The sequence below is a fragment of the Piliocolobus tephrosceles genome, chromosome 12 (assembly GCF_002776525.5).
Source record: "Piliocolobus tephrosceles isolate RC106 chromosome 12, ASM277652v3, whole genome shotgun sequence".
Lineage (NCBI taxonomy): Eukaryota > Metazoa > Chordata > Mammalia > Primates > Cercopithecidae > Piliocolobus > Piliocolobus tephrosceles.
In genome coordinates this window covers 56,901,039-56,927,668 of record NC_045445.1, presented here as the reverse complement: position 1 = coordinate 56,927,668, position 26,630 = coordinate 56,901,039, and the positions used below count along the sequence as shown (strand labels likewise).

Below are 26,630 nucleotides of genomic sequence, written 5' to 3'. Positions count from 1 at the left end.
TGGTGACTCACGCCTGTAATCCCAGCACTTTGGGAGGCCAAGGCGGGTGGATCTCCAGAGGTGAGCAGTTCAAGGGCAGCCTGGCCAACATGGCAAAACCCCATCTCTACTAAAAATACAAAAATTAGCCAGGTGTGGTGGTGCACACCTGTAATCCTAGCTACTTGGGAGGCTGAGGCAGGAGAATTGCTTGAACCCAGGAGGTGGAGGTTGCAGTGAGCTGAGATCATGTCACTGCACTCCAGCCTGGGCGACAAGAGTGAAATTCTGTCTCAAAAAAAAAAAAGTATGGGATAAAATATTTTTAAAATTATTAATTCTAAAATTGAATTTTCAATAACAGAACAATAAAAATGTCCATTATGTGGGAAGAGAAACTTTTCAGTCTACCTTTTCGTCTTTGTATTTTTTTTCAGAAGTGAAAATGTGTTTTCTTACCTTGGGTAGGGAGGCATATTTCTTCTTTACTACCGCCACAAGCAATACCCTACCTCCACTTGGATACTTAATTGTTATGAAAATAATTACAAGCTGTGATTTTCTGAGTGATCTGGGAATTCAACTAAGTAAATCCACACCACTTATTTAATACATAATGTTCTTTAAAGCTTTCTCAAAACTATATTATTAACTGTACATTGATGGTGGTGATCATTGCAGTTTGATGAAGAATTCACAGCTCGACAGGAAGCTCAAGCAGAGCTTCAAAAAAGAGATGAGAAAATCAAAGAACTTGAAGCAGAAATCCAGCAACTTCGAACCCAGGTAATGAAAGAAGATATAGACTTTGTGTCATGTCACAGTGAGTTCGATGGTAGAAAATTGTCTTGTTAGATAGAAGAAAAAATGTGACCAGAAGCAGACTTTTTAGCAGTTTTATATTTTCATTGAAATAACTCTACAGACTTTATATTCCAGGACAATAAATCATTTTAATGCTTGGAAAAACAATAAAGCATTAGTTGCTCAAATGGTCTGGAATATTTTTAACAGAATATATTACACAAGCAAAAGTGTTTTTGAGATGAAAATTTCATTATGATTTGAAAAATTGGGTACATACTATTTTCTTTCAAAAAGAATGTAGAAATAGTCATTAATTGTAATTATGCCAAAAGCTTCTCTTGAGATCTCTTTGAATCTCAAGTAAATTTCCACCTACATTCCCTATGGTGAAAAGCTTCCATATATACTTAAAATTTCAATTAGGGTGTCTAAACTTTAAAACTGATTGTGTATTCTCCTCAATATACTTTATTTAAATGAATATTAAGAAATTGAAGATGGGCCGGGCACAGTGGCTCATGCCTGTAATCCCAGCACTTTGGGAAGCTGAGGCGGGCAGATCACGAGGTCAGGAGATCAAGACCATCCTGACTAACACTGTAAAACCCCGTCTCTACTAAAAATACAAAAAAAAAAGAAAAAAAAATTAGCTGAACATGATGATGGGCTCCTGTAGTCCCAGCTACTCGGGAGGCCGAGGCAGGAGAATGGTGAGAACTCAGGAGGCGGAGCTTGCAGTGAGCTGAGATCATGCCACTGCACTCCAGCCTGGGTGACAGAGTGAGACTCTGTCTCAAAAAAAAAAAAAAAAAGAAATTGAAGATGATGTCTTAACATAATGGGTGCTCAGTAGATATTTGTTGATTGACTAGGTCTGTTTCCACCAGTGAAAGGTTACTTCAAAAGTCACCAACAAACTCCAAAATACCCAATCTGGGGGCCTTTTCCTTTCCTTAGCCTGTATTACTTATCTCTAATATTTGATCATTTCTTTTCAATAAATCAATCTCTTTCTCTGTCTCTTTCCCTCCCTTTTTCTTGGACTTCTTTTTCTACATGTTTGAGAACTTAGTTTCTCCTTATTTTTTCATCCTCAAATGGTGACCTTCCACAATATTCTGTCCTCTGCTCTTTTCTGTGTGTGTTTTTTTTTTTTTTTGGTTTTTTGCTCTACTATTCCATTCAGTATTATACATTCACATATCCCCTTTTAGTAGGTGTCAAGTCTCTGGAGTTTGTCTTCTAATTCCAGCTCTTGATTAGCTAACCCCATAGGATGGTCCTGTTGCATGTTGAAATCAAACCCAGTTTTGTGGTTTTCTATCTTTTCTCAAACCAGTTTGTTGTCCATTCCTATTTAAATTTTACTAACAATTTTAAAGATGGTGAAGCTGGAGTTTTCTTTCCCTTTTCCTTGCCCCACCCACTGACAAATTAAGCTAGTCACTGTCTTATGTCTGTTCTTTCTTCAACTCCACTCATACTACACCTCTTTACATCAAAACCCAGAAACCTCCAGGTTCACTCTCTTATGATGTCTTGTCTGGACTATTCCAATTGTTGCCTAACTTTTCTCCCTCCTCAAATTCATCCTTTATATCAGTGGCAAATTAATCTTCCTGAAACAATTCCCTGATTATTGTCACTCCAGGCTTTAATATGTTCACTTGTTGCCTATTGCAGTCAGGATTAAATAAAATCTCCTTACCAGGAATGTTAAAGACCCTCTGGCATAGGTTTTTCCTCCCTTATCTCCCCTTTGCAGCCTGGGCTCTGACTGCTCCCCTAACTACGGCCTCTGTTGCAGCTAAGTCACCTTTCCTCCCTTCACATTTGGAAATTACTGTCTCCATACTTAACCCTTCTGCCAGCATTTCCCAGAGATTAGTTATAGAAATGACGATAGGTTGTTCATGACGAAAGCATTCCATAGTCCTATAAATTGAGTACACAGGTTCTCATCTTGGAGATTCATAATACTCATTAGCATATTAAAGGTTCCAGATATTTTATATTGAAGAAACCTGCCTACCTCTTTTTCATATCGATTTCCCTTACTCATTTGACCTTGGCACCTTTTATCTCAGAGCACCCTTCAACATCTCCAGGAAATAGTGTTTTCATAGAGCTTAGTTGAGAAATGTTGGCATATATTATTCTCTGTCAGAAATTCCCTCCTTTGCTCATCTGTGTATGTGAAACATATCCTTTAAGGAGAAGCTCATTAAGACATCATTTGGCCATCTTCACCAAAAACTCCATTAGCGAATTTCTCTGAACTTTCATATCACTTTTCTAGACCACTCATGGGATACTTGTGTGCCTGCTCTATTCTGCTAGAGCATAGACACCTTGAGGACAGTGTATTTCTTATTGAAGGCCCCACTGTACCTCACACAGGCCTTTACCACACAGTAAGTAGTTGCTTACTTATGGTTAAATTAACTGTAAAAAGTGCAGAATCACGAAGCACTCTCAACTCCTTTCCTCAAGCATTCCTCCTACCTTAGCCTCCTGAGGAGTAGCTGGGATTACAGGTGCAGGCACAGGGCTATATACTTTCTAGTGTGCCCAAAATAATGTGAAATACTAAATTATTCATTTACCATATTCAATTTACAATACGATGTGGTAGCCTAATTTAATTATTCAATTCCTAATTGTTCATGGGAGGCAAAGGAAAGGCTGATATAATTTGATTTTTAAAGGCTGGTAGCATTTAATGTAAATATTTGAGATTCCTTATTAAATTTGTAAAATATATATTTAACTTCAGTAAAATTTTATTTAAATAGTAGCGTTTTGTGGTTGTATAAAATTCCGAGAATAAATATGATCTAACAGAGGTGAAAAATTGAATGATGTTTACAAATGTGTATTACTTTGAATTATGTTGTCCATTAATTAAAAAATGGGACACACATTTTGCCTTTCAAAGTATGAAAAATATCCTTTCATACACAAAATTTGTAGGATAAATTACTAATTTTCTGAACCTTTAATTTTGCCACAATTACTTTTATCTCAGTTAAGACTATAAAATCAGACTGTTTTCTATAGTTTTGCTACTTTAAAAGTAAAATTAAAATAATTTTACGTATTTTAATCTTGTCTTTCTTTCTAACCTCAGAGAGAATTGCATTCCAGGAGAGGATGGTCATTTGCTAAGCATAGAAACACTTTAGTTGTATGTATGTATATACATACATTAACATTCATCTATGTGAACAAACTAGTGTGGGTGAATATTATGGGTAACCTTTCCATGATCTTGTCTACCTATGAGTGTTAGCTTTCATATTTTTGTAAATAGGTTAGTCCTTTCAACTGGTTGTTCCAAAAATTTGCTTCAACTTACTTTCTAAATATATGTATGGCCGTGCACGGTGGCTCACGCCTGTAATCCCAGCACTTTGGGAGGCTGAGGTGGGCAGATCATGAGGTCAGGAGTTCTAGACCAGCCTGGCCAACATGGTGAATTCCCACCTCTACTAAAAATACAAAAATTAGCCGGGCGTGGTGGCAGGCGCCTGTAATCCGAGCTACTTGGGAGGCTGGGGCAGGAGAATAGCTTGAAACTGGAAAGCAGAGGTTGCAGTGAGCTGAGATTGCACCACTGCACTCCAGCCTGGGCAACAAGAGCAAAACTCTGTCTCAAAAATAAAATAGAGTAAAATGAATGAATAAATAAAGATATTTATAAATTTAGTTAGAACAACTAAATAATCCAAGTAGAAAATTTATATTAATAAAGGTGAGAGGACTAGACACAGTGCCTCTTGCCTTTAATACCAGCACTTCAGGAGACCAACATGGGAGGATTCCTTGAGTCTGGAAATTTGAGACTGGCCTGGGTCACATAATGAGACCCCATCTTTAAAAAAAAAGAAATTAGCCTGGGTTAGTGGTGCATGCCTGTAGTCCCAATTAGTCAGGAGGCTGAGTTGGGAGGATCACTTGAGTCCCGGAGTTCAAGACTGCAATGCACTATGATTTTGCCACTGCACTCCAGCCTGGGCAACAGAGCAAGACTGTCTCTGAATGAATGAATGAATGAATGAGTACAAAAAGGACACTATCCCAAGAAATTTAATTAACTTTTTTTGTTGTTCACTGAAAATTTGTTTATTAAGTTGTTAATGTTTTACAGAGTTAGTTCAATATTTTATGGAACTTAAAATCCTAGTTTCCCCTCAGTAATACAGATGTCTGTAATACAGACATTTGTACAAACTACTACAATTACTGATACCTAATATAATTAGACTTCTATAACTTCCATTTGTCAGGTAAATAAAACACCTCTCAAAGTTACCACAACTTTAGGAGTTCACAAATTCCTATTTCTGCAGTTTTTCATTAGTACATTTTAAACTTTCTTAAAAGAGAAAACCAAAACCTCCAAATCAGAAACCTTAATATGAACCAACATTGAGAAATAGAGTAGTGTAAGAAGCTCTTTTATTCATCACAGGGAAAAGAAATACAGAATATATTAAAAGCTTTAATATGAACCAACATTGAGAAACAGAGTAATGTAAGAAGCTCTTTTATTCATCACAGGGAACAAAACTACAGAATATATTTACTAATTCATTTTCCACTAAAGAGAATACACTTTGTATTTAGAGAAATAAATGCTTATTTACTGGGAGTTGCTTTTGGAGAATGATCTATAATTACCCTATCAATGGTCAGATATTGATACCAGGGTCCATCTCTTCTCTTCTATATTAATCTTTGTACTTCCAGCTCCTTTATCTGCAGTTCAGCCTTTTCAGTTTCAGTCTGAAGGATAGCCATTGTTCTTTTGTAATTATTTTCAGGATCATCATAGAAGATATGGACAATTCATCTCGATATAGGATGCTTATAATTTTCCCATTGTTCTGGGATATAGCCTTCTGGAATTTCTACTAGTTCAGTTTCACCAATGAATACGTTCACTAGAATTTTGCCAGTTGCCGCTGGAATCCCTGTAAACAAAATGTAGAATTTCAATAAATTCAAAAAACACCCATTGTAGAATCCAGAAGGTTTCATGATAAATAGTCTTTTCTCATGGTCTCCACTGTGTTAAACAGAAGTGACAGCTTTAACAGAGCCACGGGTGAGGAAGCCGCTGAATCCCAGTGGAGTGTCAAGGCACTGGCCAGAGAGCTGCCACTTCAGTGACTGAGGCCTGTTGCAAAAAACTCATGGCTGCCATGACTGCCTTAATTAGTTTTAAATGTTTCATTCAGTTAGTCTAATGTCACATCTTGATTAAAACAGATGTATGTTCATTGGTAGTGGTTTCATAAGAATGTTTATAATGAACAGCTCTACTTTTCATATATATTTATTTAGCAAAGTGAACCACTGTGATCAGTAATGGTTTAAGGAATGGATATAGATTAATCATCTCTAAAAAGAGCATGATATGGCATGCAATGTTCCCTTTCATCTGTTATCCATTGTCATTAGAGAATGAGCTTGAAGTTACTTTCTGATAGAAATGTTATATCCTCCTCATAATCCTATCTATTTGAATTAATTGTACTCATTGTAAATGGCACCCATTCATGAAGAGACAGTCTTTTATATTGGAATGAGGATGGTATTGGATGTGAGAAGAACCACATAGAAATTCTAATCACGTTCAGACTCTGAAACTTTTGGTTAGTCATTTAACTTTTTTTTGCAGCTAACAGTTTCCTCATCTTTAAGCAGTGAAATAAAGGTGAGATAATAATGCTCTATCTGTATTACAGGGTTATAATAAGGATCAAAAGAAATAATAAATGTAAAAATGTTGATAAGCATATATTACTATGGGAATGGATGCTATTGAGTATTTATTATTGATGTTAGAAGCCAGCTAAGTTACTAGAGCCATGAAGCAGACTCTTTGTATAAAGCTAATTAGCCCCCAAGGAAATTGAATCTATAACCTTGTATTTATTATCCCATATTCAAACCCAACTAATCTAACTGGCCCAAGCCATATACTGTACTTCTTTTTTGCATATATTTATAAAGAAAGTTAATTTTTCATTATTTTAGAGGAGTATTTCAGAAAATCTTGGAGGATACTGTATTAGTCCTTTCTCACACTGCTATGAAGAAATACCTGAGACTGGGTAATTTATAAAGGGAAGAGGTTTAATTGACTCACAGTTCTGCAGAGCTGAGGAGGCCTCAGGAAACTTACAATCATGGTGGAAGGGGAAGCAAACACATCTTTCTTCACATGGCAGCAACAAGGAGAAGTGCCGAGCAAAAAGGGAAAAGCCTCTTAAAAAACCATTGGATTTCATGATAACTCAGAATTATCAATTATTCATTATTCAATTATCTCCCCTGGTCCTGCCCTTGACACATGGGGATTATTACAATTCAAGATGAGATTTAGATGGGGATGCAGAGCTAAACCATATCATTCTGCCCCTAGCCACTCCCAAATCTCATGTCCTCACATTTCAAAACACATTCATGGCCTTCCAACAGTCCCTCAAAGTCTTAACTCATTCCAGCATTAACCCGCAAGTCCAAGTCCAGAGTCTTATCTGAGACAAGTTATGTTCCTTCCACCTATGAGCCTGTAAAATCAAAAGGTAGTCACTTCCTAGATAAAATGGGGATACAGGCATTGGGTAAATACACCCATTTCAAATGGGAAAAATTGGCCAAAACAAAGGGGCTACAGACCCCATGCAAGTCTGAAATCCAGTAGGGCAGTCATTAAATCTCAGAGTTCCAAAGTGATCTCCTTTGACTCCATGTTTCATATCCAAGACATGCTGATGCAAGAGGTGGGTTTCCACAAACTTGGGAAGCTTTGCCCTTGTGGCTTTGCAGGGTACAGCCCCCCTCCTGGTTGCTTTCACAAGGTGGTGTTGAGTGTCTGTGGCTTTTCCAGGCACATGGTGCAAACCATCAGTAGATCTGCCATTCTAGGGTCTGGAGGATGGTGGCCCTCTTCTCACAGCTCCACTAGGCAATGCCCCAGTGGGGACTCTGTGTAGGGGCTCCAACCCCACATTTCCCTTCTGCATTGCCCTAGCAGAGATTCTCCATAAGGGCTCTGCCCCTGCAGCAAACTTCTGCCTGGACATCCAGGCATTTTCATACATCCTCTAAAATCCAGGCAGAGGTTCCCAAACCTCAGTTCTTCACTTCTGTGTACCTGCAGGCTGAACACCACGTGGAAGTTGCCAAAGCTTGGGGCTTGCACCCTCCAAAGCTATGTCTTGAGATGTACCATGACTCCTTTTATCCATGGCTGAGGTGGCTGGGATGCAGGGCATCAAAGAGACTGCACACAGTGGGAGGGCCCTGAACCTGGCACAGGAAACAATTTTTCTCTCCTAGGCCTCCAGGCCTGTGATGGGAGGGACTGCCATGAAAGTCTCTGACATGCCCTGGAGACATTTTCCTCATTGTTTTGGTGATTAGCATTTGGCTCCTCATCACCTATGCAAATTTCTGCAGAGGGCTTGAGTTTCTCCCCAGAATATGGATTTTTCTTTACTACTGCATTGTCAGTCTTCAAATGTTTTGAAACTTTTATGCTCTGCTTCCTGTTGAACACTTTGCCACTTAGAAATTTTTTCTGCCAGATACCCTAAATCATCTCTCTCAAGTTCACAGTTCCACAGATCTTTAGGGCAGGGACAAAATGCCACCAGTCTCTTTGCATTGCAAGAGTGACCTTTATTCCAGTTCCCAACAAGTTTTACATCTCCATCTGAGACCACCTCAGCCTGGACTTTATTGTTGATATCACTGTCAGCATTTTGGTTAAAGACATTCAACAAGTCTGTAGGAAGTTCCAAACTTTCCCACATTTTCCTATCTACTTCTGAGTCCTCCAAACTATTCCAGCCTCTGCCTGTTAGCCAGTTCTAAAGTTGCTTCCACGTTTTTGGGTGTCTTTACATAAGCACCCCACTATCCAGTGCCAATTTACTGCATTAGTCTGTTCTCACACAGCTATAAATAAATACCTGAGACTGGGTAATTTATTTATTTATTTATTTTATTATTTCTTTGAGATGGAGTCTCCCTCTGTCACCAAGGCTGGAGTGCAGTGGCGCGAGCTCAGCTCATTGCAACCTCTGCCTCCTGGATTAAAGCGATTCTCCTGCCTCAGCCTCCTGAGTAGCTGGGATTACAGGCATGCGTCACCATGCCAGGCTAATTTTTGTATTTTTGGTAGAGACAGGGTTTCGCCATGTTGGCCAGGCTGGTCTTCAACTGCTGACCTCCGCTAATTCGCCTGCCTCAGCCTCCCAAAGTGTTAGGATTACAGGTGTGAGCCACCGCACCTGGCCAAGACTGGATAATTTAAAAGGAAAGAGGTTTAATTTACTCAGTTCTGCAGGGCTGGGGAGGCCTCAGGAATCTTCCAGTCATGGCCAAAGGGGAAGCAAAACACATCCTTCTTCACGTCACAGTAGCAAGGAGAAGTGCCAAGTAAACAGGGAAAATCCTCTTATAAAACCATCAGGTCTTGTGAGAGCTTGCTCATGATCACGATTTGGGTGGGAACACAGAGCCAAACCATATCAGATACCAACTTTCCTAGCATTTGTATGGTAACAGAAGTAGTCACTGTCCAGAATTTATAATGCTTATTAAAAGTCTACACAAGTCTTTTTCATACACTGTTAAACCCTTAGATCTTGCTAAATATTTAGATAGTAATATCTAAAAAAGTGTATATAATCTTAAAACATAAGATAAACTACAAATATCTATTGATATATATTTCTTCAATTTTTCAATTATATTTTATAAGCATTTAAACTTTGATTATTTATATTTCAGGCACAAGTACTCTCAAGTTCATCAGGAATTCCAGGTCCTCCTCCAGCACCTCCATTGCCAGGTGTAGGGCCGCCTCCACCACCACCAGCACCACCTCTACCCGGAGGAGCTCTTCCTCCTCCTCCTCCACCACCGCCTTTACCTGGAATGATAGGGATACCACCACCACCACCACCACCACCACTTTTATTTGGGGGACCTCCTCCACCACCACCCCTTGGAGGAGTTCCTCCTCTCCCAGGAATATCACTTAATCTACCTTATGGAATGAAGCAGAAAAAAATTTATAAACCTGAAGTGTCCATGAAGAGAATCAATTGGTCAAAGGTAATATTAAAACTAGAGTTTTTTTACTTTGTCTAGCTTCTGTTGATCATTGCTATGTGTACGTATTGTTTAATGTTTGAGAGTATGACTGCTAACTCTTTCCATTCCTTTGTGAGTTCATCATTTTATGTCCATCTTTCAATTTAGGCTCCAGATAATTGGAAACTCTCCAGATAGTTTGACACTGTGAAGTAGGCAAAAGGAAAATCTAAGTGATGTAGAGAATAATATTTGAAATATACCACCAAATGAAAAGCAATTTTGATTCTTTTAACATAGCTTTTCTTTTAAAAAAATTTTATTGATGTGTAATATTTGTACATATTTATGGGGTACATGTAATTTTTACTACATGCATAGAATGTGTAATGATCAAGTCAGGGTATTTAGGATATCCATCACCTTTAACATTTGTCATTTGTTTTTGTTGAGAACATTTAGATCTTCTCTTCTAGTTATTTTGAAATGTACAACATATTGTTAAATATGGACACTTTACTGTGCTATCAAATGCTAGAAATTATTCCTTTTATCTAACTATATGTTTGAACCCATTAACCTATCTCTCTTCACCCTGCCAGCTCCCACACACACCCTTCCCAGTCTCTGGTAACTATCATTCTATTCTCTACCTTCATGATATTCACTTTTTAAGCTCCCATGTATGAGTGAGAATATATAATATTTGTTTTTCTGTGTCCAGCTTTTTTCACTTAACATAGTGATCTGCAATTCCATACATATTGCTTCAAATGACAGGATTTCAGTCTTTTTATAGTTGAACTATATTTTCAATACTGTATTTTCTTTATCCATTCATCTGTTGATGGTCACTTAGCTTAATTTCATATCTTGATTTCATATCTTTTCCATTGTGCCTAGTGCTGCAATAAACATGATGATGCAGGTATCTCTTTAATATACTGATTTCCTTTCCTTTGTATAAATACTCAGTGATCGGATTACAACATTATTGTGTGGTAATCCTGTTATTTAGGAGCATTATTGTATGGTAATCCTATTATTTACATTTTTGAGAAATCTCTATTTTGTTTTCCATATGGCTGTACTACTTACACATTCCTAACAACAGTATATGAAAGTTCCCTTTTTTCCACATCTTCACCAGCATTTTGTTTGTCTTTTTGATAATAGCTATTCTAATAGACATAAGATGCCAGTAAGATATCTCACTGTGGTCTTGATTTGTATTTCCATGGCGATTAGTGACGTTGAGCACATTTTCATATATCTTGGCCATTTGTATGTCTTCTTTTGAGAAATGTCTACTCAAATTATTTGTCTACTCTTTAATGTGATTATTTTTGTTGCTGTTGTTTGGGTTTCTTGTATTTTTTGGATGTTAGTCCAGTGTTGGATAAATAGTTGGCAGATATTTTCTCCCATTCAACAGATTGTCTTTGTTAATTGTTCCCTTTTCTATTCGGAAGCATTTTAGTTTAATATAATCTCACTCATTTTTGTTTTTGTTTCCTGTGCTTTTCAGGTCTTAGCCACACAATCTTTGCCTATATTAGTATCCTGGAACATTTCTCTTATGTTTTCTTCCAGTAGTTTTATAGTCTCAGGTCTTATGCTTAAGTCTTTAATCAAATTTGAGTCCATTTTTGTGTATTGTGGGAGATATGGGTCAGGTTTAATTCTTTTGCAAATGGATATCCAGTTTTCCTATCATCATTTATTGAAGCGGGTGTCCTTTTCCCATTGCATGTTCTTGGCACATTTGTGCCAAATCTCATAGCTGTAAATATATGGATTTACTTCTGGGTTCTCTATTCTATTCCACTGGTGTATATATCTCTTTTTACATTAGTACCATGCTGTTTTGACTACTATAGCCTTGTAGTATATTTTGAAGTCAACGTCCTGCTTTGATCTTTTTGCTCAGGATTGCTCTGGCTATTCAGGCTTTTGTGTGGTCCCATATTAATTTTAGGATTATTTTTCCTATTTTTTGTGAAAAAAAAGTTAATGGTATTTTGATAGGGATTGCACTGAATCTGTAGATTGCTTTGAGTTGTGTGGTCGTTTTAACAGTGTAAATTCCTTTATTCTATGAGCATTGTATCTCTTTCCATTTGTTTGTATCCTCTTTAATTTCTTTCATTAGTGTTTTGTAGTTTTTCTTATAAAGGTCTTTTACTTCTTTGGCTAAATTTATTCCTAAGTTTTTTATTTTTTTTGTAGCTATTGTAAATGGGATTGCCTTTTTATTTTTTTTTCCAGCAAGTTTATTATTCAGCTATAGAAACATTAATAAATTTTGTGTGTTGATTTTGTATCCTCCAACTTACTGAATTTATTAATTATATGAGTTTTTTGTGGGGTGTTTAGGTATGTCCAAATGTCAGCTCATGTTGTCTGCAAAGAGGAACAGTTTGATGTTCTCTTTTCCAATTTGGATGTCCTTTATTTCTTTGCTTGACTGATTGCTCTGGCTAGGCCTTCCAGTACTATGTTGAATAGAAATGGTGAAAGTGAGCATCCTAGTCTTGTTCCAGTTCTTAGAGGAAAGGCTTTCATGTTTTTTCCATTCAGTATGATGTTAGCAATGGGTTTGTCATATATGGCATTTATTATGTGGAGGTATGTTTCCTCTCTGCCTAATTGCTGAGAGTTTTTATTGTGAAGGGATGTTACATTTTATCAAATGCTTTTTCTGCATCTGTTGAGATAATTATATAGTTTTCATCTTTCATTCTTTCGATGTGATGTATCACGTTTATTGACTGGCATGTGTTAAATCATCCTGGCATTCATGTGGTATATCCCATTGATTATGATGTATTATCTTTTGGATATGCTGTTGGATTCAGTTTCCTAGTATTTTGTTGAGGATGTTTATGCCTGTGTTCATCAGGGATGTTCCTTAATTGTTGTGTCCTTGTTTGGTTTTGGTATTGGGGTAATGCTGGCCTTGTAGGATGAGTTAGGAAGATTTTCCTGCTCTTTAGTTTTTTGGAATAGTTTGACAAGAATTGGTGTTAGTTCTTTTTTACAAGTTTGGAAGAATTTAGCAGTAATGTCATTAGTCCTGGGGCTTTTCTTTATTGGGGGGACTTTCTTGGTAGATTGTATGTGTCCAGTAATTTTTCCATTTCCTCTGGCTTTTTAGCTTGTTAGTGTATGGTTGTCCATAATAGTCTCTGATGATCGTTTGTATTTCTGTGCTATCAGTTGTAAGGTTTCCTCTTCCATTTCTGATTTTGTTTATGTAGTTTATTTAGGTCTTTCCTTTTTTTTTTTTTTTTTTTTTTTCTTGGATAATCTAGCTAGTGGTTATCAATTTTATCTTTTCAAAAAACCTAAGTTTTTGTTTTGTTGCTCTTTTGTGTTGTAATTTTAATCTCTGGCTCAGTTCTGCTCTGAACTTTATTATTTTTTTCCTTCTACTGATTTGGGGTGTGGTTTATTCTTGCTTTTTTAGTTCCTTCAGGTGCAAAATTAAGCTGTTTATTTGACATCTTTCCATTTTTTCGAAGTAGGTGTTTATTGCTATAAGCATCCCTCTTAGCATTGCTTTTACTATATTCCACAGGTTTTGATATATTGTTTTTTAATTTTCACTTATGTTAATACATTTTTTAATGTTTTTCTTAATTTTTTAATTGCCCCAGTGGTCATTCAGGAGCATGTTCTTTAAGTCTGTGTGCTTGTATAGTTTCTGAAATCTCTCTCATTATTGATGTCTAATTTTATTCCATTGTGGTCTGAGAAGATACTTGATATGATTTTGATTTTTAAAAATTTGTTGAGACTTGTTTTTTATAGTAACATATGATCTATCCTTGAGAATGTTTCTTATGCTGATGGGAAGAATGTTTATTCTGCAGCTGTTGGATAAAATGTTCTGTAAATGTCTTTTAGGCCTGTTTGTTCTAAAGTGCAGTTTAAATCCAATGTTTATTTGTTGATTTTCTGCCTAGATGATCTGTCTAATGCTGGGAGTAGGGTGTTGAAGTCCCCAACTATTACTATATTAGAGTCTATCTTTCCCTTTAGATCTAATAGTATTTTCTTTGTATATCTGGGTGCTCCAGTGTTGGGTATGTATATATTTTGACAGGTTACATCCTCTTGCTAAATTGATGCGCATATATATATATAGAGAGAGAGAGAGAGAGAGAAAGAGAGAGACCTACTTTGTCTCTTTTTACTATTTTTGACTTAACGTCTGTTTGATCTGATAGATGTATATTTACTCTTCACTTTTGGCTACCATTTGCAATTTAATATCTTCTTTTTTATTATTTTCAGTCTATGTGTGTCTTGCAGGTGAAATGTGTTTCTTGTTGGAAGCATATAGTTGGGTCATGTTTTTTAATACATTCAGCCAGTCTATATCTTCTAAGTGGGCAATTTAATTGGTTTACATTCAAGTTTATTATTGATAGGTGAGGACTTATTCCTGTCATTTTGTTAATTGTTTTCTGTTCGTTTTGTGTATCCTTTGATTTTCTTTCTTTGTTACTGTTTATCCATGTGGTTTGTTAGTTTTCTGTAGTGTTAACATTTGAATCCTTTCTCTTTCTCATTTGTGTATCTGCTCTACATGTGAGTTTTATACTTTCATGTGCTTTCATGATATATTCTTTTTCAGATATGTAGGACTTCCTTAAGCATTTCTTGCAGGGCTTGTCTAGTGGTGATGAATTCCCTCAGTTTTTGCGTGTTTGGGAAAGACATTATGTATTTCTCCTTCATTTTTGATGGATAGATTTGTTGGGTATATACAACTGGCTTCCAGTGTTTTTTTTTTTTTTTTTTTTTTTTTTTTTTTTTTTTTTTTTTTTTTTTCCTTTTGACACTTTAAATATAGTGTCCCATTCTCTCTTGGCCTGTAGCCTCTCCAATATGCTGCACCACGTGTTCCTGGGATGTAGGACACCTGGTGGGCTAGAATACTGGGACCTGGTCTCATTGCTAGATCTAGCCAGTATCACACCACTGCAGTCATCCGGGTGGATGTGGGAGATTTCAGTGGGCTCCAAGGATGTGGAGATAGAGAATCTTTCAGCCCCAGGGCAGGATGTAGTCTGATGGGGTTTGGACTCTCAATCTGTTGCCACACTGCAACTGCTTCGGTCTTGGTGGCATGTGTGGGATCCAGTGTGAATGCCCACTCTAGAGCAATGCCGTTGCACAGACTGCCAGTAACTTTGTATACTAAAGACTAGTTTCAGGGCCTGTGGAGGCTGAGTGGCTCTCCTATGGCTAGAATCTTCAGAGTTCACAGTGGGAATCTGGACCACTGGGGATATATATGTTATTTACCCTTTTCCTACATTGGGATGCTTCTCTGGGCTCCCAGCTGATCACAGCCAGGCTTGCTGCCTGGATTCCCGCTCCTTCCGTGCCTCAGGTGTTTTCTGTAACTTCCCTGCCAAATTCCAATGTTTTTACATGTTGTGATTACTCTCTTTTTTGGCTTTTTATGGAGGATATGAGTGCCACCTGCCTCCCGTGATCTGAAGCCTCATCCCCATTTTTCTTAAATAAAATCCTTTTTATTATTGAGCCTTTTTATATTACTTGTTTTTCTTAGTGAATGACTTTTTTTTTTTTAATTTTACACTTTCAGATAGTGTGGAATAAGTGACAATATTCAATATTGACATACCTTAATTTTTTAATATGATGTATGAAAATACTTTCTTTTGAATGTTGTTAGACTTTATTATTATTAGCAAATAATATGTTTTAAAAAGGTTATTATGTAGATTGACACAGTCCTCATTCACTGGGAACTAATCTTCTATTGAAAATCCATTTACCCAGACAACCATTTGGGGAAATGTGTCATCTAAGAACATATTTACAGTATTAGACAGCATCTATGTAGTAGGTTGGTTTAAACAGAATGATGGTTAAATCATTTTTCAGTCTTATGCATATATTTATGCTTTGCTCATAAAAGTAAACTTGGAGTAAATGGTTTTAGAATGTAGTTTTTCTTTTAAAAAGATTAGGTACAATTCATCAAAATACAAGATTTCAAAGCTGTTGCCTCGTTATCTGCCTGTATTAATGTAGTGATATGCTTCCTAATTTAACAATTTAGTATGCATTGTAATGATGGTAGTTACACATCACGAAGCTTCATGGTGTATTGGAAGATAAAGTTTTAATCTTGGGTAGTAGTTAAGACCACGGTCCTCTGGAGCGCTTATCTGGGTTTAAAATCCCAGCTCTGCCATTTGCTCATTTGGGCAGCCACTTAAACTTTCTTGGGCTCTGTTTCCTCATCTTTTAATGGGGAGATAATAACAGAACAGGTCAAAAAATTATTACGAGGATTAAATTAGTTAATATATGCAAATAACTTAAGACAGTACCTGACACAATGTAGGAGGTGTGTGTCAGCTATCATTATGGTTGCTAACTTAAACCTAATGAGTGAACAAAGGGAATTCACTTTTCTAAGTCTGAGTTTCCCTGTTTTAAAAAACCCAGGAACAAGAAGATTTTATGTGAGTTGGGGTTAGGATTTCCTAAACTATTTTTAAGACTCCTTCCAGGAGAATAATTTTTAAGGTGCAATTGGCTATGTGGCCTATTTCTATTGTTTGCCATTTCTTCACACAATTCTGAATTTCCCAATGAATATTTACTTTATAAGTATTATTTAGATACATCCTGAAATTGACTTAGAGGATAGAGGAATAAAGGAACTGTCATTCAACCTTGCTGAAAGTTAGTTCCTTGAAAATTTAAATATGAAGTTATAATTTAGAATCTTTTCTTTGTTATTTTTGTTTCAGATTGAACCCACAGAATTATCTGAGAACTGTTTCTGGTTAAAAGTTAAAGAAGACAAGTTTGAGAATCCAGATCTCTTTGCCAAACTGGCTTTGAATTTTGCTACTCAGATGAAAGGTACATTTTTAAAAATAAAATAGAAGTTCCTGATTCAAGTATAATTTAATTCAGTGCTTTGCTAAAAATTTCTAGTAGTGGGTATATGTATAGTTTTCCCACATCAGACAGGGTGAAACATAAATAGATTGACATTTAACCGTATTTTACCTAGTAATTAAAGAAGGAAATTTCTTTTACCTTTGAATTTTATTATACATAAATGTTATTATTATTCTGAAAATACAGGTTTTACTTTTATTGTTAAATATGTGTGTTACACTGCTCCATTATGAAATTGTCATTTTTATTGAGAAGCAGGGGAGATGAATCTGTCGATTCATCAAGTAAGAGAAAATCATGTGAGAGAACACTAAAGTCTCAGAATTTTTCATGAAATTGAAATAAGATTGGTCCCATAGTCTTAAATAGTCTTTCCTGTCATGCTTATATTACTTATCAATTTGGATTCCTAGGAAATGTTACAGTTTTTGCTATAATTAGATATTTTGTATTAATATCAAAATCCAGTGCCTTATAACTATTGTATACTGATTTGATAATAGAGTGCTTAATTTATGATTAGATCCTTTATTTATTCACTTGTGAATTTCACACATGATTTTGTTACTATACAGGTAGCTTCTCAATCTCATAATAGATAATTATGGTTCATTAATTTTTGGTATTTTATTTCAACACGGTTATTTCACTAATTGTTGCAGAAGTGATAGTTTAGTTAAGGATGTTACTTTTTGTCTGAATGAGTTCTTGCAATTGAAAAAGGGAAACAATCCATACTCTCATGCCCCTGGAATTAGCACCTTTATCATTCATTCGTCTGCTTTGTCACATTATGCCTTAGAATATGAGAATATAAATTTTGGAAGACTGAGAGAGAAGTGTGAAAGTTTTGTTTTAGATTATGTACGCTGGAGATTGTTGTGCTGTATTCGTTGTTCTTTGTAAATTGAAGTTCATATGCACACACAAATCTGGGGTGATTAGACTATTCTGAAGAATTTTGACATTTAAAAAAAGTTACTACTATTAGGCCTACCTTTCTTTTTTCTTGTTTGGTATTGTAAACCTCACATTTAAAGAATTCTTCAATGATTCAAGTGTTTACTGTTTATTATAATCACTTTTTAAAGTTAAAAAATTGCTTGTAGCAAAGTGTTCATGCTTATGGCAAATTATTCATATAGTAAAATAAGGTAGTTTAACAAATGTAAATCTCCCTTCAATCTCAGACTTACAGCATTTCGCCCAGATAAAATCATTAATTCTAATTTTTCACGTTTTCTCCTAGAAATAGTCTATGCCTCTCAACACATATGTGCATTTATGATTTTTTGTTTTTTATTCCTTGCTGTTTTCACCAACTGTGCCTGAAGATTATTCCGTAGGTGCTTGTGTTTATCTACTGTGTTCTTTTTACATACTGCATATAATGTTGTGTATGGGCCTATCTTAATTTAATTAATCCCATATTAATGGCTATTTAGATTAGTTCTAGTCTTTTGCTTGTTTAAGAAATGCTGTGGTGAACATGACTCTATATACGCTGTGTTTCACAAATTCTACAAGTAAAATTCCTGGATAAAATGCTGTGTACATTTACAAATTTTACCGATAGTATGAAATTACATTCTGATGAGTTTGTATCAATTTATAGTGTCACAAAGAATATATATGAATATCTGTTTTCCCAAAATCTTTGCCCACCTCAGAGGTGAAAATGGTAAATCATTGTTGTTATAATTTTTGCTTTTTGAATACAGAGTGGGATTGAGCACATTTTCTTATATTCACAGGCAATTTTATTTTACTTTCCTTTTTAAAAATAATTTTAACTCTTATTTTATATTCAGGGGGTACATGTGCAGGAATGTTACATGGGTATGTTGCATGATTCTGAGGTTTGGGATGCAAATGATCCCATCATCCAGGTAGCGATGAGCACAGTACCTGACCATTAGTTTTTTAATCTTTACCCTCTTCCCTCCCTGTGTTTTCTATTAGCCCCTAGTGACTATTCCCATCTTTGTGTCCAAGAATATCCAGTATTTAGCTTCCACTTGTAAGTGAGAACATGCAATATTTAATTTTCTGTTCCTGCATTAATTCGCTTAGGATAATGGCCTCCAGCTGCATCCATGTTACTGCAAAGGATATGATTGATTGATTGATTGATTGATTGATTGATTGATTGATTGATTTGAGACAGAGTTTCGGTCTTGTTGCCCAGGCTGGAGTGCAATGGTGCGATCTTGGCTCACTGCACCGTCTGCCTCTCGAGTTCAAGCAATTCTCCTGCCTCAGCCTCCCGAGTATCTGGGATTACAGGCGCCCACCACGCCTAGCTAATTTTTGTATTTTTAGTCCTCAGGTAATCCAACCACCTCGGCCCCTCAAAGTGCTAAGATTACAGGCGTGAGCCACCGTGCCCGGCCAGGATATGATTTTTTAAAATTATGGTTGCATAGTATTCCATGGTGTATATGTACCACATTTTCTTTATCCAATCCACTGTTGGTGGGCACCTAGATTGATTCCATGTCTTCGCTATTGTAAACAGTGCTGTGATGCACATAAAAGTGCATATGTCTTTTGGGGGAAATGATTTCTTTTCTTTTGGATTTAAACCTAGTAATGTGATTGCTGAGTAGAATGGTAGTTCTGTTTTAAGTTATTTGAGAACTCTCCGAACTGCTTTCTACAGTGGCTGAACTAATTTACATTCTTACCAACAGTGTATAAGTGTTCTGTTTTCCTCACAGCCTTGCCAGCATCTCTTTGGGTTTTTTTTTTTTTTTTTTTTTTTTTTGGCTTTTTAGTAATATGCTGATTCGTGTGAGATGGTATCTTATTGTGGTTTCGATTTTCATTTCCCTGATGATTAGTGTTATGAGCATTTTTTCATATGTTTGTCAGCTTCTTATATGTCTTTTTATTTTTATTTTTATTTTTTTGAGACAGAGTTTCACTCTTGTTGCCCTGGCTGGAGTGTGATGGTGCGATCTCAGCCCACTGCAATCTCCGCCTTCTGGGTTCAAGTGATTCTCCTGCCTCAGACTCCCCAGTAGCTGGAATTACAGGTGCCCGCAACCATGCCCAGCTAATTTTTGTATTTTTAGTAGAGACGAGATTTCACTATGTTGGATAGGCTGGTCTTGACCTCAGGTGATCCGCCTGCCTCAGCCTTCCAAAGTGCTGGGATTACAGGCATGAGCCACCATGCCTGGCCCATATGTCTTCTTTTGAAAAGTGTCTGTTCATGTTCTTTGCCCACTTTTTAATGGGGTTATTTGTTTTTTGGTTGTTGATTTCTTTAAGTTCCTTATAGATTCTGGGTATTAGACCTTTGTCAGATGCATAGTTTGTGAATATTTTCTTCCATTGTGCAGGTTGTCTATTTATTCTGTTGATAGTTTCTTTTGCTGTGTAGAAGCTCGTTAGTTAAATTAAGTCCCACTCATCAATTTTTGTTACAGTTGCTTTTGAGAACATAGTCATGAGTTATTTCCCAAGGCAGATGTCCAGAATGGTGTTTCAGGTTTTCTTATACGATTTTCATAGTTTGGGGTCTCATATTTAATTCTTTAATCCATTTTGACTTACTTTTTGTGTATGGTGGAAGACAGGGTTTCAGTTTTGTTCTTCTGCATATGGCTAGCCAGTTATCACAGCAGCATTTACTGAATAGGTAGTCCTTTCTCCATTGCTTATTTTTGTTTGACTTTGTCAAAATTCAGATGGCTGTAGGTGTGCAGCTTTATTTCTTGGTTCTCTTAGTCTGTTGTATTGGTCTATGCGTCTATTTTTGTACCAGTACCATGCTGTTTTGGTTACTGTAGCCTAGTAATATAGTTTGAAATCTGGTAATATGATGCCTCTGGCTTTGTGCTTTTCGCTTAGAATTGCTTTGGCTATTTGGGCTCTTTTCTGATTCCATGTGAATTTTAGAATAGTTTTTTCTAAGCCTGTGAAAAAGGACATTGGTAGTTTGGTAGGAATATTATTGAATCTGTAAATTGCTTTGGGCAGTATGGCTATTATAATGATATTGACTCATCCAATTTATGAGCATGAGATGTTCTTCCATTTGTTTGTGTCACTCATTATTTCTTTTAGCCGTGTTTTGTGGCTCTCCTTGTAGAGATCTTTCACCTTCTTCGTTGGATGTGTATGCCTAGGTATTTCATTTTTTGTGCCTATTGTAAATGATATTGTGTTCTTGTTTTGGCTCTCAGCTTGAGAGTTATTTGAGTTTGTATTTTGAAACTTTACTGAAATTGTTTGTGTTCCAGGAACCTTGTGGCAGTCTTTAGTGTTTTCTAGGTATAGGATCATATCGTCTGTGAGGAGAGATACTTTGACATCTTTTTCTATTTGGATATCTTTTATTTCTTTCTCTTGACTGATTGCTCTTCCAAGGACTTCCAGTACTACATTTAATAGGAACGATGAGAATGGGCATCCTCGTCTTATTCCAGTTCTCAAGGGGAGTGCTTCCAGCTTTCCTCCATTCAGTGTGATGTTGGCCGTGGGCTTGTCATAGATAGCTCTTATTATTTTGAGGTATGCCTAGTTTCTTGTGGATTTTTATCATGAAGGGATGCTGGATCTTATTGATAGCTTTTTCCATGTCTATTGAGATGATCATACGGTTTTTGTTTTTAGTTCTGTTTATATGATGAATCCCACTTATTTATCAATGTTGACAAACATTGAATCCCAGAAATAAAGCCTACTTGATCTTGCCAAAGTAACTTTCTGATGTGCTTGATTTGGTTTGCTGGTATTTTGTTGGGAATTTTTGTGTCTATGTTCATTAGAGATATTGGCCTGTAGTTTTCATGTTCTGTTGTTTCTTTGCCAAGTTTTGCTATCAGGGTGATGCTGGCTTCATAGAGTTATGGAGGAGTCCCTCCTCTTCAGTGTTTTGAAACAGTTTCAGTAGAATTAGTACCAGCTCTTCTTTTTATGTCTGCCAGACTTCAGCTGTGAAACTGTCTGTTCTGGGTTTTTTTGTTTGTTTGTTTGTTTTTGTTTGTTTGTTTTTTGTCATTAAGTTTTTTTCGTTGTTGTTTGTTTTTTTAATTACTGATTTAATTTTGGAACTCAATATTTGTCTGTTCCAGGTTTCAGTTTCTTCCCGATTCAGTCTTGGGAGGTTGTGTGTTTCCAGGAAACTTATATATCTCCTCTATATTTTGTAGTTGGTTTGCACAGAAGTATACATAACAGTCTCTGAGGATCTTTTGCTTTTCTGCGGGATCATTTGTAATGTCACCTTTGTTGTTTTTTATTGTGCTTATTTGGATGGCCTCTTTTTTTCTTTTTTAATGTAGGTAGTGGTCCATTTATCTTGTTTATGCATTCATATAATCAACTTTTGGTTTAGTTAATTCTTTGTGTGGATTTTTGGGTATCAATGTCATTCAGTTCTTCTCTGGTTTTATTCATTTCCTATGCTAGCTTTTGCATTGATTTACTCCTGTTTTTCTGCTTCCTCTAGGTGTGAAGCTAGATCTTTAATCTGAGATTTTTCTAACTTTTTCAGGTAGGCCTTTAGTGCTATTGACTTCCCTTTTAATACTGCTTTTGCTGCATCCCCAAGATTTTGGTATGTCGCGTCTCTTTTCATTTATTCCAAAAAAATTTTGATTTCTGTAAAGCATGAAATTTCTTTTTCTGTAAACTTCTCCCTCCATTTCTTTGAATATTTTCTATTGAGCATTTACTCTTTAGATTTTGGACTTATTTGAATTGAATGCATCAAGAATCATAGATTGTATATAATTTTAGAGTTAGTCTGGATCTTAGAAGTTATTAAGCACAGACTCTTTATTTTACCAATGAAGAAACTGAAGTAAGAGACAGTGAGGTAAGTGTAAAACCCATTAAAGATAGCGTGGTATAGTAGGAAAAGCCAGAGGAAATAAATTTGCACATACTTGCATTCCAGCTGTGATACTTGTAACCTCGGAGACTGAATTTTCTCATGCATAAAATGAATCGATTAATGTTTACCTGGTAGTATTGTGAGAATTAAACAAGGTTATATATTTAAAGCACTCGGCACATTGGTATCCCTTTCATTTAACCTGATGCTGTGTGTGTGTGTGTGTGTGTGTGTGTGTATCTTAGTTATTGATGCTTCAGTACAACTGTTAATTCAGCAAAATTTACTGCTCTTCTTTTCAGCACTTGGTAGAGCTAATCAGTCAGAATTGAAGCAATTCTTACTGCAGCTGCCAAAACCTAATCAAACCAAATCAAAACTAAACAAAATTCATATAAAACCTCTCATGTATGTATTGCTGAGAAAGCTTTATTTTCATTCCTCTTAACTTTGATTCTTTGATTTTTCTATTTCACACTCCTACAACTTCCCTAATTGTGGATATTTAAGTAGAAATTTGGAAAGGATCACCTTTCAGTACCATTACTTTTACTAAAATTTACTTCTGAAAGGACATATACAGGATCAATTATGCATCATAGCCTATTTCAGACACACACCATGGGTAAAATAAATTTTAATGTTACTAAACTGCCATTCTTTTGTAACCCGCAGTAACTATTGATTGATGTTACTGTAATCGCTGAAGTTCCTTGTCATTTGCAGTGCCTTGATTCATAATGTGGTCAATAGGTGGCAGGTTTAGTAAGAAATCAGCAGGAGGGTCTGCTTTCATCAAACTTAAACTTCATCGCCCTGGTTTTCTTATCTCTAGGGCACCTTTTCCCCCCATTTTGCTGTTCATTGCAGCTCACTCAGCTGCATTCTGGAAGGAGCATCATTCCTGTTTTTGCTAATACCTATTTCCAAACCTCTTAGACCAATGTTCTAAAACCTCTGACTCTTTTTCACTACTGCCAGAACATAGGAGAGCTCATGCCTCTATCCTCGCTAAGTGTACTGTAAAGCACTACAAGTCTATTTTTCAGGAAGTTGTTTAAGAGCTAAATAGGAGCTTTAAAATACACTAGTTCTGATATCTATAATATTTAAATGTTTAAATATTTAATACGTGAAAGTAGCATAAAATTATACTTCCTATTTAAATTACTGTTAGAGTTTTAGATAAAATTATTTTTAATGTGTTATTTAAAAACAGATTATTTCTGTTTTAGGAAAGAATGGATCTCTCATTTCATTTAGGTTAAGTTTGTATGGTACCTATTATGTGCGAGGTTCTATACTGAATGGGAGGGAAACAAATGAATAAGATCTTGTCCAGGTACCAGGGAACTCACAACCTACTGAGAGAGATCGGAGGATGCCCAGTATATTTAGTCAAGTTGTAGTAATGTTAGAGTAAATATTTTTTTAAAGCCATTGGGGTACAAAAACAAATAATTAATTTTGAGTAGGGTCAATGGAGATCCTAGAGGTAGTATAATTAGAGTTGGGGCTTGAAATTTTAATAGAATTTCTGTAGGGAAAGAAGGAAGGAAAGATGGCATGCTAGCTAGAGAATACCATTAGTAAAATGTTAAAAGAAAAACTTGAGATAAATCAAATTTAACAGAATTCATTTGAGCAAGGAATCATTCATTAATTGGTCAGCATTCAGAACCAGCAGGGTTTCAGTGTGAGCCTCAACCTTTTATAGTATGAACATGGGAACAAAGTAGAAAAATCATCTAATTGTCTACGGATAGTCATTTATCTCATTTGGGCATGGTGTGATGAGGCATTTGTCTTGTTTGGAAATAGGCTCATCGGTTGGCTGCCTACAATTGGCTGAAGTTTGGCTGTGATTGGCTGAAGCTTAGCTGTTTAAAATATACAGTTGGCGTTTCATCTCTGCGTAGGCCTCTGCATCCATGGATTCAACCAACCATGGACAGAAAATATTTGAAAAAAAAATATATATATAATACACTGGGCGTGGTGACTCATGCCTATAATCTCAGCACTTTGGAAGGCCAAGGTGGGAGGATCATTTGGACTCAGGACTTTGAGACCAGCCTGGGCAACGTGGTGAGACCCCATCTCTGCAGAAAGTAAAAAAATTAACTGGGTGTGGTGATATGCACCTGGAGTCCCAGTTACTTGGGAGGCTGAAGTGGGAGGGTCACTTGAACCTGGGAAGCTGAGGCTGCAGTGAACCATGATCATGCTCCTGCAGTCCAGCCAGGATGACAGAGTCTCAAAAGAAAGAAATGTAAAAAATACAGTATAACAACTATTTACATAGTATTTACATTAATGGCAGAAACTGCAATTACTTTTACATCAAGATAATATTCAGGTATTATAACAAATCTGGAGATGATTTAAAGTATATGGGAGGATGTGCATAGCTTCTATATGAATACTATGCCATTTTATATCAGGTATTTGAATATTTGCTTTTTTTGTTTTGTTTTGTTTTTGAGACGGAGTTTCGCTCTTGTTGCCCAGGATGGAGTGCAAGGGCATGATTTCAGCTCACCGCAACCTCCACCTCCACCTCCCTAGTTCAAGTGATTCTCCTGCCTCAGCCTCCTGAGTAGCTGGGATGACAGGCATGCGCCACCATGTCCGGCTAATTTTGTATTTTTGGTAGAGACAGGGTTTCTCCACATTGGTCAGGTTGGTCTCGAACTCCCAACCTCAGGTGATCCGCCCGCCTCATCCTCCCAAAGTGCTGGGATTACAGGCATGAGCCACTGCACCTGACCAAGTATTTGTATATTTTGGTATCTGCAAGGACTTCTGGAACCAATCCCCGGTTGATACTAAGGGATGACTGTACTCCTTCTTTAGGTTTCCATTTGTTAAGTTGGAACTTAAAGTTTGGAGACAGGCTTGGGCCAATGATCTACTGTTCATTTAATTTATTAATAAGGAGGGGTGAAATGCATACTGCATTGAAGGCACAGGCAGTCAGCCTTGGGTCAGGACTCTGGAATGAAGAGACTGTGGCATAGGTGGTAAGGAAACTTCACACTGAAGAATTAAGGTTTTATTCTTTAAGCATTGGTGGTTTAGTAATTTGGTGATTAGCCCTTGAATAGACCTTTGGGGACAGATAGGTGATGGGAATATATATAGATAGGTAATAGATCATTGATTGTGAGTAAGTATCAGTAGACTAGGTAAGGTATGATGATATCCTGACTAGTATGAATTCTTTTTTTTTTTCTTTTTTTTTTTTTTTTTTTTTTTATTATACTTTAAGTTCTAGGGTACATGTGCATAACGTGCAGGTTTGTTACATATGTATACATGTGCCATGTTGGTGTGCTGCACCCATCAACTCGTCAGCACCCATCAATTCATCATTTATATCAGGTATAACTCCCCAATGCAATCCCTCCCCCCTCCCCCCTCCCCATGATAGGCCCCAGTGTGTGATGTTCCCCTTCCCGAGTCCAAGTGAGCTCATTGTTCAGTTCCCACCTATGAGTGAGAACATGCGGTGTTTGGTTTTCTCTTCTTGTGATAGTTTGCTAAGAATGATGGTTTCCAGCTGCATCCATGTCCCTACAAAGGACGCAAACTCATCCTTTTTTATGGCTGCATAGTATTCCATGGTGTATATGTGCCACATTTTCTTAATCCAGTCTGTCACTGATGGACATTTGGGTTGATTCCAAGTCTTTGCTATTGTGAATAGTGCCGCAATAAACATACGTGTGCATGTGTCTTTGTAGTAGCATAATTTATAATCCTTTGGGTATATACCCAGTAGTGGGATGGCTGGGTCATATGGTACATCTAGTTCTAGATCCTTGAGGAATCGCCATACTGTTTTCCATAATGGTTGAACTAGTTTACAATCCCACCAACAGTGTAAAAGTGTTCCTATTTCTCCACATCCTCTCCA

General features: G+C 36.5%; 1 protein-coding gene across 6 annotated transcripts in view; it reads left to right on the top strand.

Moving 5' to 3' along the window:
- Window positions 1-26,630, top strand: part of DIAPH2 (diaphanous related formin 2) — a 927,958-nt gene that overhangs the window by 261,210 nt on the left and 640,118 nt on the right. For all 6 annotated transcript variants that reach the window (XM_026452159.2, XM_026452160.2, XM_026452157.2 and 3 more), the window contains 3 exons: window positions 661-765; window positions 9,598-9,924; window positions 16,707-16,821. In XM_026452159.2, coding sequence (XP_026307944.1) covers window positions 661-765; window positions 9,598-9,924; window positions 16,707-16,821 — 547 coding nt within the window. The remainder of the gene's footprint in view (window positions 1-660; window positions 766-9,597; window positions 9,925-16,706; window positions 16,822-26,630) is intronic.